The following is a 13,223-nucleotide window of genomic DNA, read 5'->3' as shown; positions in this document are numbered from 1 at the left end:
TGCATGGAGCCTGCTTCTCTCTCTGCCTTTGTCTCTGCCTCTCTCTCTCTGTGTCTCTCATGAACACATAAATAGAATCTTTATTTAAAAAAAAAGAGAGAGAGAGAACAACTGTTGTTAACTGTGCCATTCTTTAGCATGTGTAAACACATAAGCTCTAAACTTAAAAGCAATTTCCTGATCTATAAATGAAAATAATAGGTTCATCTCCACTACATCAAAATCCCTCAAAGCTACCCATAAAGTTGGTGAGTTAGTTTCAGCATCTCCATTCAAAAGGGTGTATGTTTAAGGCCTCCTCATATAATTCTGATGATCAGTTCTGAAAAAAGAGGAGAAAGAACTTCAATCCACCAAGCAATAAACATTTAGTGAGTGCCTCTATGTGAACTGCCATGGTTGACAGAGGTCTACCTAGAACTCTGGGATAAAATTCTATGCTATGGCTATTTCAAATGCAAAAAAAGCTCCAGAGTTTCTGCCAAAATTCAGACTTAGGACTATATATGTTAGATATATAGGCATACACACACACACACACACACACCTCCATATGTTTAGAGTCATTGGAAAAGTGAAAACTCATCAAAGAAATTTTCTACAGCTTCTGAAATGGTGATGTGTGTTTAGGGAGTTCTCAAACTTAGGTGTTAAACATTTCCACAGCATACTTACAGAGAGCTTCAGATTTGTTTTTATTAATATCCTAGCATCATAGAGGAAGCTCAAATGCCACAAGAATCTGTTTCTAAGGTAACTCATCATATACCCTTATATAAATAGCTCAGAAAGCAGAGATCCTTATATTCCAACTATAAATGTGCTCAGATTTGTCAAAGGTCCTCTGAACCCTTAATCTAATGTCTCCCATCTCTGGCAATCAGCTAGTGTGTAACATGTTCATTTGCTGGGTCAACTCCTTGAACTGGGGATAATAACCCATCATTTAAGTTGCAAGAAAACAAATAGTAAGGGATGAGACATTTTACAGGGACAGACATCTAGTCCCTCTATTTCTCAAGGAAAACAAGGAAATGGAGACAATAGGGTTTAAATTAGAAATGAATTCTCTTTGCTAATAATTGTTGAAGTTGAGCTATAGGTACATGGGATTCATTATACAATCCTTTCTCTACTTTCCTGTCTGTATAATAATGTCCATAATAAAGTTTTTAAAAAGTGAAGATCTCTTCCCAACCTCCCAACTGTTAAGGAAGGAAACAAGAATATGAACACAGATGTTAAGAAAGCACCTGTGATGGTTAATTTTATGGATCAACTTGACTGAGACATAGTGCCCAGATATTTGATCAAATATTACTCTGGATATTTCTGTGATGTGATTTTTATGAATGAGAGTAACACCTAAATTGGTAGACTTTGTGTAAAGCAGAATGCCCTCCATAATATGGGTGAGCTTCATCCAATCAGTTGAAAACTTTAACAGAAAAAAAGACTGACCTCCCAAGAGCAAGAAGGAATTTGGCCAGCAGATAGCATTTGGATTTCAACTGCAACATCGGTTTCTCCCTGGGTTTCTAGTCTATCGGCCCATCCTGTAGATTTTGGACTTGCTAAGCCTCCATAATTGTATAAACAAATTCCTTAAGATAACCTCTCCCTCTCTTTCAATGTATCTCCTCCTCTCCATCTCTAGGTACATTCATGTACATAGACATTAGATCATGTACATGAATGTACCTAGAGATGGAGGGGAGGAGATACACATACATATATACACAGAAATGGAGAGAGAGCTATATCTCTCTATTATATAAATATGCTTATATGTATATAAACTATTTAGATATAGACATAGGTATAGGTTTAAATAGACAGTGATAGAGATAAATTTAGATATAGGGTAGGATAACCAAAATATCTGTAGTGGCTATTAGGAGCTATATAAGGGTTCTTCAGAGAAACAGATCAGTATAATGTGGTGTGCATGCATGTATGTGTTTCTCTCTCTACCCAACAATGAGCAAGATGTAAGATGTGTTCAACTCTTATCTAGAGTAAATCTCCCCACTTTGTCAATTATCATTTTAATCTCTAATAGTATTTGTAATAACCTATATTTTGTCTCTTTACTTTCGATTTTGTTTTTGTCTCTCTTTGTCAAAAAATTTAATTAATTTCCAAAGGAGTAAGGACTACATATTTCTTTTTCATCATTTCATTTCTAGCACTTAGCACACTATAGTATAACACAGATTCCCAACAAATAATATTGAATGGATGGATGAACATTCTCAAACCAGTAACTTCTCAACTAGGTTCTTTGGAATTCATACCCACCAAACAAGGTGCAATTAGTGATACTTTGATAGGTCCATTGAGAAGTATTCTCAATTATCTGTGTCTTAATCAAGTCAATAAAACAAGTACCTGGACAACACAATGAGACATACTGTGGTTTGTCTTAATGTTCAAACTTTTACAGCACTTCAATTCTCAATTTTTCATCTCATGTATTATGTTGAATCACATGAAACTTCTAATCTACAAAAAGAGTAATTTATTAGAATTCAACCTAATATGACACATAGTTAGAGAAATGCATATTCTATGCAATGAAAGCCTTAAAATCAAAAGAGAAATTACTTTTAAATCTAGATTGTTGAAAAGTAAATCTTCCACTCTAGCTACTACCTTCAAATTGGGTCTTGTTTTGCATATTCCTCATGGGGGAAATATGACATAAGAATTATAGAGGGGCTATTCCATTTATCCCACTATTTCAGGAAAAAATGGGGAAAGAAGGGGTAGTTTTAAGGATTATAAAATCCATAACTCTAAAATAAGTTATTGTGCAATCCAGAAGTTTTTAATTGTATAAAAAGCATTTCAGTGGCATTTATAGTTTTCAATTATCCCAAGACTGGGGCGCTTGGGTGGCTCAGTTGGTTAAATGTCCTACTCTTGATCTCAGTTCAGGTCTTGATCTAAAGGTTGTGAGTTCAAGCCCCACATTGGGCTTCATGATGGGGAAGGAAGGAAGGAAGGAAGGAAGGAAGGAAGGAAGGAAGGAAGGAAGGAAGGAAGGAAGGAAGGAAGGAAGGAAGGAAGGAAGGAAGGAAGGAAGGAAGGAAGGAAGGAAGGAAGGAAAGAAGGGAGTGTGGGAGGGAAGGAGGAAGGGAGGAAGGACAGATGGAAGAGGGAAGAAAATATTGAGCTTTTTTTAAAATTCCAAAATATCTGATACACTTATTTTTTTTTATTTATGATAGTCACAGAGAGAGAGAGGCAGAGACACAGGCAGAGGAAGAAGCAGGCTCCATGCACCGGGAGCCCAATGTGGGACTCGATCCCGGGTCCCCAGGACCGCGCCCTGGGCCAAAGGCAGGCGCCAAACCGCTGTGCCACCCAGGGATCCCCCTATCTGATACACTTATAATTCATCTGAGTAGTTTATGCCCAAAATCAATGCACAGATCTATAGGTGAAGATACCTAGACTCTGGGTACAGGTAAAATAAAATAGACTGTTAAAAATGACATCTAAAAAACCCCCAGTAAAGTATGGATTGTATGGTGTGTACAGTATCCTTTAAAAAAAAAAAAACCACCCTTTTCTGCCTATAATTAATTAATCAATCATACTAAACATAAGATACAAAGAAGAGGATGTTGGTTACTTACAACTGTAAGATGAGCACATGGCTATATGTCCCTCTTACCTCAAGGAGCCGAAAATAAATACAAAAGTGAAACCATTCCTATCTACTGTTAAGTACCCTTTATATTTTTATTTTTATATATGTTTCAGATCCTGATTCATACCATTTTGTAATGTTTATCATTGCTCTTTCTTATTTGGGCATAAAAGGAAAATAAAATGTTGTAAAAATCACTCATAAAACATTGGAAGTTTTATCAATGGAATGGCCACACTCTTCTGTTTGGGCCAAATTCACTAAAAATTTGTAAAAATTTTCAGTTCAGGTCTTGATCTGAGGGTTGTGAGTTCAAGGCCCACATTGGGCTTCATGATGGGTATGGAAGGAAGGAAGGAAAGAAGGAAGGAAGGAAGAAGGAAGGAAGGAAGGAAGGAAGGAAGGAAGGAAGGAAGGAAGGAAGGAAGGAAAGAAGGGAGGGTGGGAGACAGGGAGGGAGGGAGGGAAGAAAGAAGGGAGGGAGGGAAAGATCTTGAAAATCTTGAAAGATTCTGAGAGTTTTCAATTGTAATTCAATTGGAATTGCTTGTAATTTGGCAACTCTGAATAATTTTATAAAGTAGGTACTTTTCCTAAATATCTTATTTTTTTAAATCCCTGTACAGAAGCTACTGGTTATGTTATGGTATATACAGGGCTTTGGAAAGGGAAAATATCATAAAGAGAAAAGCTTGCTTGATGACCAAGGCAGAACTGAATTGAAGTAGTCAGGTAAGTAAACACGTAGGGAACCACCAGATGGATACCTTGTGGGCAGAAGCAAGGGTGGATTTGGTGAGTGTTAACACTCTGCTCGCACACTATCCTTCCTGACCTGAAAGGGAAAATTAGCAGTGAACCTATCTCCATGTCCATCCATGGTACTCCACCGTGACCACACCTTTAAGTCACCTAGTACTCTTTGTAAAGCTATATGATTTCCCTGACACTACCACTCTCTATTCTGATTTGATTCATTTGCAGTGAGCTTTGGGCACTGTTTTTGTTTTGTTTTTTAAGTGTCTCAGGATTGAGACCCAGGGCAGTTCAACAGGGATTGCAGTTAGAAAGCAAACTGACTGATGATTACAATCCATATTATAAGCATTTGACTTAAATTTTTGTTGCATCTCTTTGTAAAAATCATTCTAACACCAGGAGGGGCATGTGGAATGCCACTAAGGAAAATAGAGAAAAGAGAATCCTGCATCCAATTCTTCATCAACTCTCCTAATTTGGAATGATTAAAAACCACTTCCAGGTTATGCTTTCACTTCCTCTCCCCCTTATTAGTGGCTAAATGGTGGCCCCCAATAAAGATACGCCCGTCCTTATCCCTGGAACCCATGAATGTTGGAAAGGTCTTTGCAGATGTAGTTAAGGATCTTGAGAAGAGATCTTCCTGGATTTTCAGGATAAAATCTAAATCCAATGATAAATGACACAGAGAGCGCAGACACACACAGGAGGAGAAGGCATCATGAGGATGGAGGCAGAGCTTGAAGCCAGAAGCGTGTGGACCTGCTGACATCCTGATTTTAAATTTCCAGTCTCTAGAATTGTGCCAAAAATAAATTTATGCTATTATAAGACACCAAGTTTGTGACATTTTGTATGGCAGCCACAAGAACCAAAACTAACTTTCCCTTATTTTTTCTCATCCCAGAAATTCAACAGCATGAAGTAGTGGACTGAGTTGGGAAGATTAGCTGAGCAGAAAAAAAGTCTGACTAAGATCTGGGCCTCTGGCCTAAGGCACTCCCAAGATGCAAGTCCCAGCTCTGCCACTTAATGGGGGGGGGGAATGTCTCTGAACCCTAGTTTCCCCATCTACAAGATGGAGATATTAGGACCTCTTTATTTAATTGTTTAGTGGGAATGTTGTACTTGAACATATTCTGACCTAAATACAGAAATGAAAAAATATATATATTTGACAACAGCAGCCATCATAGCCCAAACAGAAGGAAATGGCACAGCATGGAGACGCCTCCTGGACCAGAAGCTAACCCATTTAGCTGCAGGTAAGGGTGGTCTTGGGGGAAGACCCAGTCAGCTGGGCCCTCTTCCCAACTGGTGGGGAGAAATTGCTGTATTTTAACCAGAAAGCTTTGAAAGAAAGCTTTTGAGGGAGAAATAAACAGAAAAACAAAATTATTCTTCCTCTCTCTCTCTCTCTCTCTCTCGCAAAGCTAGGTTTCTTCAAAAACTATTTCATGATGGGAATTTCTTTCTTTTTTTGTTTTATTGTTTTTTGTTTTTTGTCTTTTTGTGGGTATTTTTTTGCGGGTATTTTTAATCAGATTTTTCTCTCTTGAATCTGAAAAATGCCTCCTTTGTTACAAGTAGTACCAGCCCTTTCCCCAAACAACACTAATACCTTGCATAAAGAAACCAAGTAAAACTTGTAACATACTTAGCAGGTGCATGGTAATATTAAATGCTAAATAAGTGATAGCTATCAAGTGTCACTGCCAAATTATTATTACTACTTGTGTCATTAGGAAGAAACAGTTGCAGTTTCTTTCTCCCTTTACCTAAATCCACATAGAACCATATGTGTAAGTTCTTTGAACTTTGAAAATTTTATAGCCTAAAAGAAAGCAAAGTATTTTGTCAGGTAGGTGATTTTGCATGATGGCTTCAGAAAAAAAGACTGCCTCTGATATTACTACACAAATGAAAAGAATTACTTTATTCTTCAGAATATCACATATATTCAATTATAATGACTAGCTTGCAGATAGCCATTTCTTGGGTCTATAAAAATGGCAGTTTCATATGGTTCAATCTAAGAGTGGGATGCTCTAGTTGACTGTTAATCATTTCTATTAGGTCTCTTCCATTCATAGACTGAGATCTAAAGAAGAAATTGCTATGGTAACCCTAAGAACCCAAGAGGACTGCATGAGGGAAATTAGGAGAGAACGAGTCCAAACTCATCACTTTGAAAATGAGGACTTAAGCCCCAGAAAGGTGACATGAGCTTCCCAAAATATCACAGCTAATTAGTGGCAAAACAGCTCTGGCTGTCTTCACTATGCTTCTTTCCACCACATCAGGCTGCCTTCCTTACTTCTCTACATTTGCCAAATTTCACTGAGAAATCAGTGTTCTGAAGATGGTAATTAAGGCAAATATCAAGACTTAGACAAAATCTGGGATACAAGCACATTTCTCAAAAAGACTTTTGATCAGTGATAATTAGACTTTTTTTTTTTACCAAAAATTAAACTTTTAAAAGGAGCAATGTCCTAATGAAGGTGTATAGTTCTTAGACATTATAATTTGGGATTCTCCTGATTAAACTATTTTTAAAGCTCTCTTTCTATGACCCCACTCTAAGTTTGAGACATAGATTTTTTCAGTGTTTCTTCAGCTGACAGCTTCTGATTCATGCTTTATTGTTATTGTTTCAACATTATCTTTAAACCTTATTTGCAAGTATAATTCATAATTGTCTCTAAAATACTCAGATAACATGTCAAACAAGACAAAAAAAAACTTAAATAGCTCTAACCTTAGTTCTCTGTACCTGTTATAGTTTGCAAAGGAGAAAACATCGCCAATTTTAATTTCCCAATTTAAGTAATGAATACAATGTGTTTATAGGTGATGACAGTCTTAAAAGCCATTACTGTGACTGATATTTTATTAACGCTGCATGGCTATGATTCTATTAGGACTTTTACCATAGGTACCATGCTGATATCTTTACAAAAGTAATTCATTAATCTAGTTTAACCCTGTAGAAGATGTATTGATTATCCCAAAATACAGATGAGGAAATTGAAGTTTAGAATGGTTCCATAATTTGCTAAGTCACACAATTTGTGCCAACCAGCTGATTATGGGGGGAAAGTAGAATTGCTATGAATCTTACCTCCATATGACCCCATGACCAAGCAGAAGTCTATTCGTCTCACAAACTTATGTCCCAGCTGGGACAGTAGTGGCTAAACCACTTGTAAGTCCCAGATTTTACCTGACAAACTCATTTTACCTGACAGAGAAGAAGAAATGAGGATTGGAATGATTTTTTTACAAAAGAGAGAGAGCTTAGTTGTCACCCGTAAGATAAGAGCACTATCTTTAAATGCCCAGCTTCTGTGTGATGACAACCATCACTCTGTGGTAACTTCCTGCACTACAAAGTTCTACACTCCAGCAATTAAAAATAAAATATGTCCTTTAAGAACAGGAAGCCAATTATTTATTTGAGTATATTATTTTTCTTCAACAAATTGGCAGTTAGTAAATTATGTAGTAGATTCGGTGACCTTAAGGAGTAAAAAATTCCCTTTGGAAAAGTAATTATTGCCCTGTGAGGTGGGAAGTGGATCAGAGCAATGAAAATCTCAGAAACAGCTAACTGAAGTGAAATGGCAACACTGCTGCAATATAATGAGACTAAAACATATCAAGGTTCTTGTCAATGAAAAACCACTTTTTTTGTCAAGCATTAGTCAGAGGGAAACTCAACACACACATCTAAAGAGCTCAAACGACAGGAAGTGGTGGTCAGCCTTTTCCCATCTGCTCTTCAAACTCAAAGAAGGGCATTACTTTCACAAAGCTAATGTATTCTTCGGTAATGTCTGTTCATCATGTCTACCACAGCAGCATCCAAACAGCTCACATGTGATTTCTTAATGGGGCCTATCGTGGAAACAGTGATACTCCTCCCCTGACCAAAACCACAGCAAGTTGCCAAGCTCAGGAAAATGTAAGGCGTCATGCTTACCCAGCCCCTCATGGATCCCAGTCTTGTCTTTAGAGTGCTTCCTTTTCCCTCGTTGCTCCAGGCATGGAAGGCCTATTTTTTCTAAATATATCTTCTTGTTGATGAAGAGGAAGAGAACAACCAGAAGAACAATAAAGACCCCAACTGCTGATAGGAAGCCAATGGCTTCAGGAGGAACTGGCAAGAGAGCACAAAAGAAAAAAAAACATCATCACAATTAAAGTAAACCAACTTTTACTTCTAACTGATCAAAGTTTATATTTATTAATTAAAGTGGCAAATACTCTACAAGTCTTAACACTTGCTGGCAGTTCCAGGACTGTGTACAGGAAAAAGGAAAAAAAAACAATTGTTGCTCAGTACATCCCGCTAGGCTGGTTCTTCAGATGACAGACCTCACTATTCTTTTGCACTTGTGCTTTCTTCCTATCCTCAGCCTAATATTCAGCTTCAAACACACAAACTACAGGAGATATATCTGTTAAATGGGTTGAGCTGGAAATGGTTGATCAGTGTTTTAAAAGCAAATCCCTGGAAAACACAGCTGCCCAAAGCTTAAAAGATAATCTCTTGAGACAAACTTTCAGACATCTTCCTTTCAATATTTGCAGTTGGAGAAAAAAATCATTTCCTGGATATAGTTTTGCAAACCCAACTATGCAATATGATGATTATCATTATCAATGGAGACAAGAAAATTCCTAATCCATGCCATCAGTGTAAGAAATTGGAAATATATTTTGGCTGGTAATATTTTAGAAACCTGATAAATGAAATTTTATCTTCTTCCTCCTCTTCATCAAAATATCCTGAGTTTTATTTGACCTTGGTTAAGTGCTACCCAATATACCTTAAAGAGTTCCAGCCACTGAATTCAGCTATGAAGTGTAAATAGCAGGGAGACTAGAACTAATTTAGGAATTTTTTTTAACTAATTCAGGATTGAGGGAAGATTCGTCTAAGGAAATGACATTTGGGCCAAGACATTACTCAGTAAAGAAATCCAGAAAGCAAATTATTAAGGAATTAATTACAGAGCAGGTGTCAATAGAGTTATTTAAGGGAGTTGAGTATATGTGAAAACTTATTAAAATGAATCTCCTAAAATGCAGCTTTAATCCTTTGGCAGGTTTAATATGTAGACTAATAAATATGAAGGGATAATATTTACCTCACCCTACCATCCAGATACCAGAGAAAGGATGAATCAAACCGGTTCCAATGCCATGAAAAGATAAAGAAAATAAATGGTACTGCCTCACAGAACCAATCCAGTGGCAAGCCAATGAAAGAATAAACAAAGATAATAGCTTGGTAGTCTGCAAAATGATAATAGTGTCTGCTATCAAAGCCAACATTTACCATGAAAAAAAAGTATGCACATATTGATTATTCTCTCTGTCTTTAGAGGCAGCATAGGTAGTAGTGCTTACTGGCATGGATTCAGCAATTATACTGCCTGAGAGAAAATCACACTCTGCCACTTATTATCTGTGTGGCCTTGAGCAAATTATTTAACCTCTCTGTGCTTCAGTTTCCTAAGCAACAAGAGGACATAATAAATATAGCTATATAAAAGATTAAATGTGTTAACACATGGAAAATAATCAGTGTGGCACCTGACATATAGTGATTTCTCCAACAGAAATAACCATCTTCCCCAACATCATCATCATCATCATCATCATCATCATCATCATCATCATCTTTGAAGAGCTGTTAAAATATCTAGGAGCAGTAATTTGAAAAGATACATGCACCTCTATGTTTATTGCAGCATTATTTAAAATACCTAAGATAAGGAAGCTACCCAAGTATTCATCGATTGATAAATGGATAAAGAGGATATGGTATATATACCAAATGGAACGTTACTCAGCCATAAAAAAGAATGAGGCCTTGCATTTACAACAACATGGATGGACCTAGACGGTATTATGCTAAGTGAAATAAGTCAGACTAAGAAAGACAAATACCATATGACTTCACTTATATGTGGTATCTAAAAAACAAAACAAACAAAAAAGCAGAAATAGACCCATAAATGCAAAGACAACTGATGGTTGCCAGATGGGAGGGGTTGGGGGTGGGCCAAGTGGGTGGAGGTGAGTGGGAGGTTCAGGCTTCCACTTATGGAATATATAAGTCAGGGGGATGAAAGGTACAGCCTAAGGAATATATTCAGTGGTATTATAATAGCATTGTATGGTGACAGATGGTAGCTACACTTGTGGTGAGCATGACATAATGTATAAACTTGTCAAATCACTATGTTGTACACCTGAAACTAACATAACATTTATATGAACTAAACTTTAATTTAAAAAAAATATCTAGCAGTGGAGCCTGGGTGACTCAGTCAGTTAAGTCTCTGACTTTAGCTCAAGTCATGATCTCAGGGTCCTGAGATGGTCTGGCTCATGCTCAGCAGATATTCTCTTATCCCTCTGTCTCCTCTCCCACTCACTCATTCTCTCTTTGTCTCTCTCTGTCTCTCTCTGTCTCTGTCTCTCTCTCTCTCAAGCAAATAAATAAAATATTTTTTTAAATGTCTAGCAGCAGTCAAACATGGTATGCATGCACTGCTTTGTGCAGTCTGTGCTCTGGACCCTATCTCCATCCCTTTCATCAAAACAATTACCTCTCTCTGTGTTTGCCCCTCATTCATGTATTTTCAACTACTTCCCCTTATAAATACATCTTTCTCACCTGCATTAATCTACAAAAAGCCCACAGCAAATATCATTCTCAATGGGGAAGCACTGGGAGCCTTTCCCCCAAGATCAGGAACAAGACAGGGATGTCCACTCTCACCACTGCTATTCAACATAGTACTGGAAGTCCTAGCCTCAGCAATCAGACAACAAAAAGACATTAAAGGCATTCAAATTGGCAAAGAAGAAGTCAAACTCTCCCTCTTCGCTGATGACATGATACTCTACATAGAAAACCCAAAAGCCTCCACCGCAAGATTGCTAGAACTCATACAGCAATTTGGTAGCGTGGCAGGATACAAAATCAATGCCCAGAAATCAGTGGCATTTCTATACACTAACAATGAGACTGAAGAAAGAGAAATTAAGGAGTCAATCCCATTTACAACTGCACCCAAAAGCATAAGATACCTAGGAATAAACCTAACCAAAGAAGTAAAGGATCTATACCCTCAAAACTATAGAACTTCTGAAAGAAATTGAGGAAGACACAAAGAGATGGAAAAATATTCCATGCTCATGGATTAGCAGAATTAATATTGTGAAAATGTCAATGGTACCCAGGGCAATTTACACGTTTAATGCAATCCCTATCAAAATACCATGGACTTTCTTCAGAGAGTTAGAACAAATTATTTTGAGATGTGTGTGGAATCAGAAAAGACCCCGAATAGCCAGGGGAATTTTAAAAAAGAAAACCATATCTGGGGGCATCACAATGCCAGATTTCAGGGTGTACTACAAAGCTGTGGTCATCAAGACAGTGTGGTACTGGCACAAAAACAGACACATAGATCAATGGAACAGAATAGAGAACCCAGAAGTGGACCCTCAACTTTATGGTCAACTAATATTCGATACAGGAGGAAAGACTATCCATTGGAAGAAAGACGGTCTCTTCAATAAATGGTGCTGGGAAAATTGGACATCCACATGCAGAAGAATGAAACTAGACCACTCTCTTTCACCATACACAAAGATAAACTCAAAATGGATGAAAGATCTAAATGTGAGACAAGAGTCCATCAAAATCCTAGAGAAGAACACAGGCAACACCCTTTTTGAACTCGGCCACAGTAACTTCTTGCAAGATACATCCACGAAGGCAAAAGAAACAAAAGCAAAAATGAACTATTGGGACTTCATCAAGATAAGAAGCTTTTGCACAGCAAAGGATACAGTCAACAAAACTAAAAGACAACCGACAGAATGGGAGAAGATATTTGCAAATGACATATCAGATAAAGGGCTAGTTTCCAAGATCTATAAAGAACTTCTTAAACTCAACACCAAAGAAACAAACAATCCAATCATGAAATGGGCAAAAGACATGAAGAGAAATCTCACAGAGGAAGACATAGACATGGCCAACATGCATATGAGAAAATGCTCTACATCACTTGCCATCAGGGAAATACAAATCAAAACCACAATGAGATACCACCTCACACCAATGAGAATGGGGCAAATTAACAAGGCAGGAAACAACAAATGTTGGAGAGGATGCGGAGAAAAGGGAACCCTCTTACACTGTTGGTGGGAATGTGAACTGGTGCAGCCACTCTGGAAAACTGTGTGGAGGTTCCTCAAAGAGTTAAAAATAGACCTGCCCTACGACCCAGCAATTGCACTGTTGGGGATTTACCCCAAAGATACAGATGCAATGAAATGCCGGGACACCTGCACCCCGATGTTTATAGCAGCAATGGACACGATAGCCAAACTGTGGAAGGAGCCTCGGTGTCCAACGAAAGATGAATGGATAAAGAAGATGTGGTTTATGTATACAATGGAATATTACTCAGCTATTAGAAATGACAAATACCCACCATTTGCTTTAACGTGGATGGAACTGGAGGGTATTATGCTGAGTGAAGTAAGTCAATTGGAGAAGGACAAACATTATATGTTCTCATTCATTTAGGGAATACAAAGAATAGTGAAAGGGAATATAAGGGAAGGGAGAAGAAATGTGTAGGAAATATCAGAAAGGGAGACAGAACGTAAAGACTGCTAACTCTGGGAAACGAATTAGGGGTGGTAGAAGGGGAGGAGGGCGGGGGGTGGGAGTGAATGGGTGACGGGCACTGGGGGTTATTCTGTATGT

General features: G+C 37.7%; 1 protein-coding gene across 11 annotated transcripts in view; it reads right to left on the bottom strand.

Moving 5' to 3' along the window:
* The window catches only part of SYT16 (synaptotagmin 16), a 240,768-nt gene that overhangs the window by 119,290 nt on the left and 108,255 nt on the right, over window positions 1-13,223 (bottom strand). For 9 of the 11 annotated variants that reach the window (XM_049113234.1, XM_049113233.1, XM_025442796.3 and 6 more), the window contains one exon: window positions 8,403-8,579. In XM_049113234.1, coding sequence (XP_048969191.1) covers window positions 8,403-8,579 — 177 coding nt within the window. Of the gene's footprint in view, window positions 1-8,402; window positions 8,580-13,223 lie in introns of those variants that run through there. The other 2 variants (XM_025442792.3, XM_035719799.2) reach the window with 1 other exon arrangement.

This window comes from Canis lupus, chromosome 8 (genome assembly GCF_003254725.2).
Source record: "Canis lupus dingo isolate Sandy chromosome 8, ASM325472v2, whole genome shotgun sequence".
NCBI lineage: Eukaryota > Metazoa > Chordata > Mammalia > Carnivora > Canidae > Canis > Canis lupus.
Note: the sequence above shows the minus strand (reverse complement) of the source record. Positions and strands in the feature narration are given on the sequence as shown.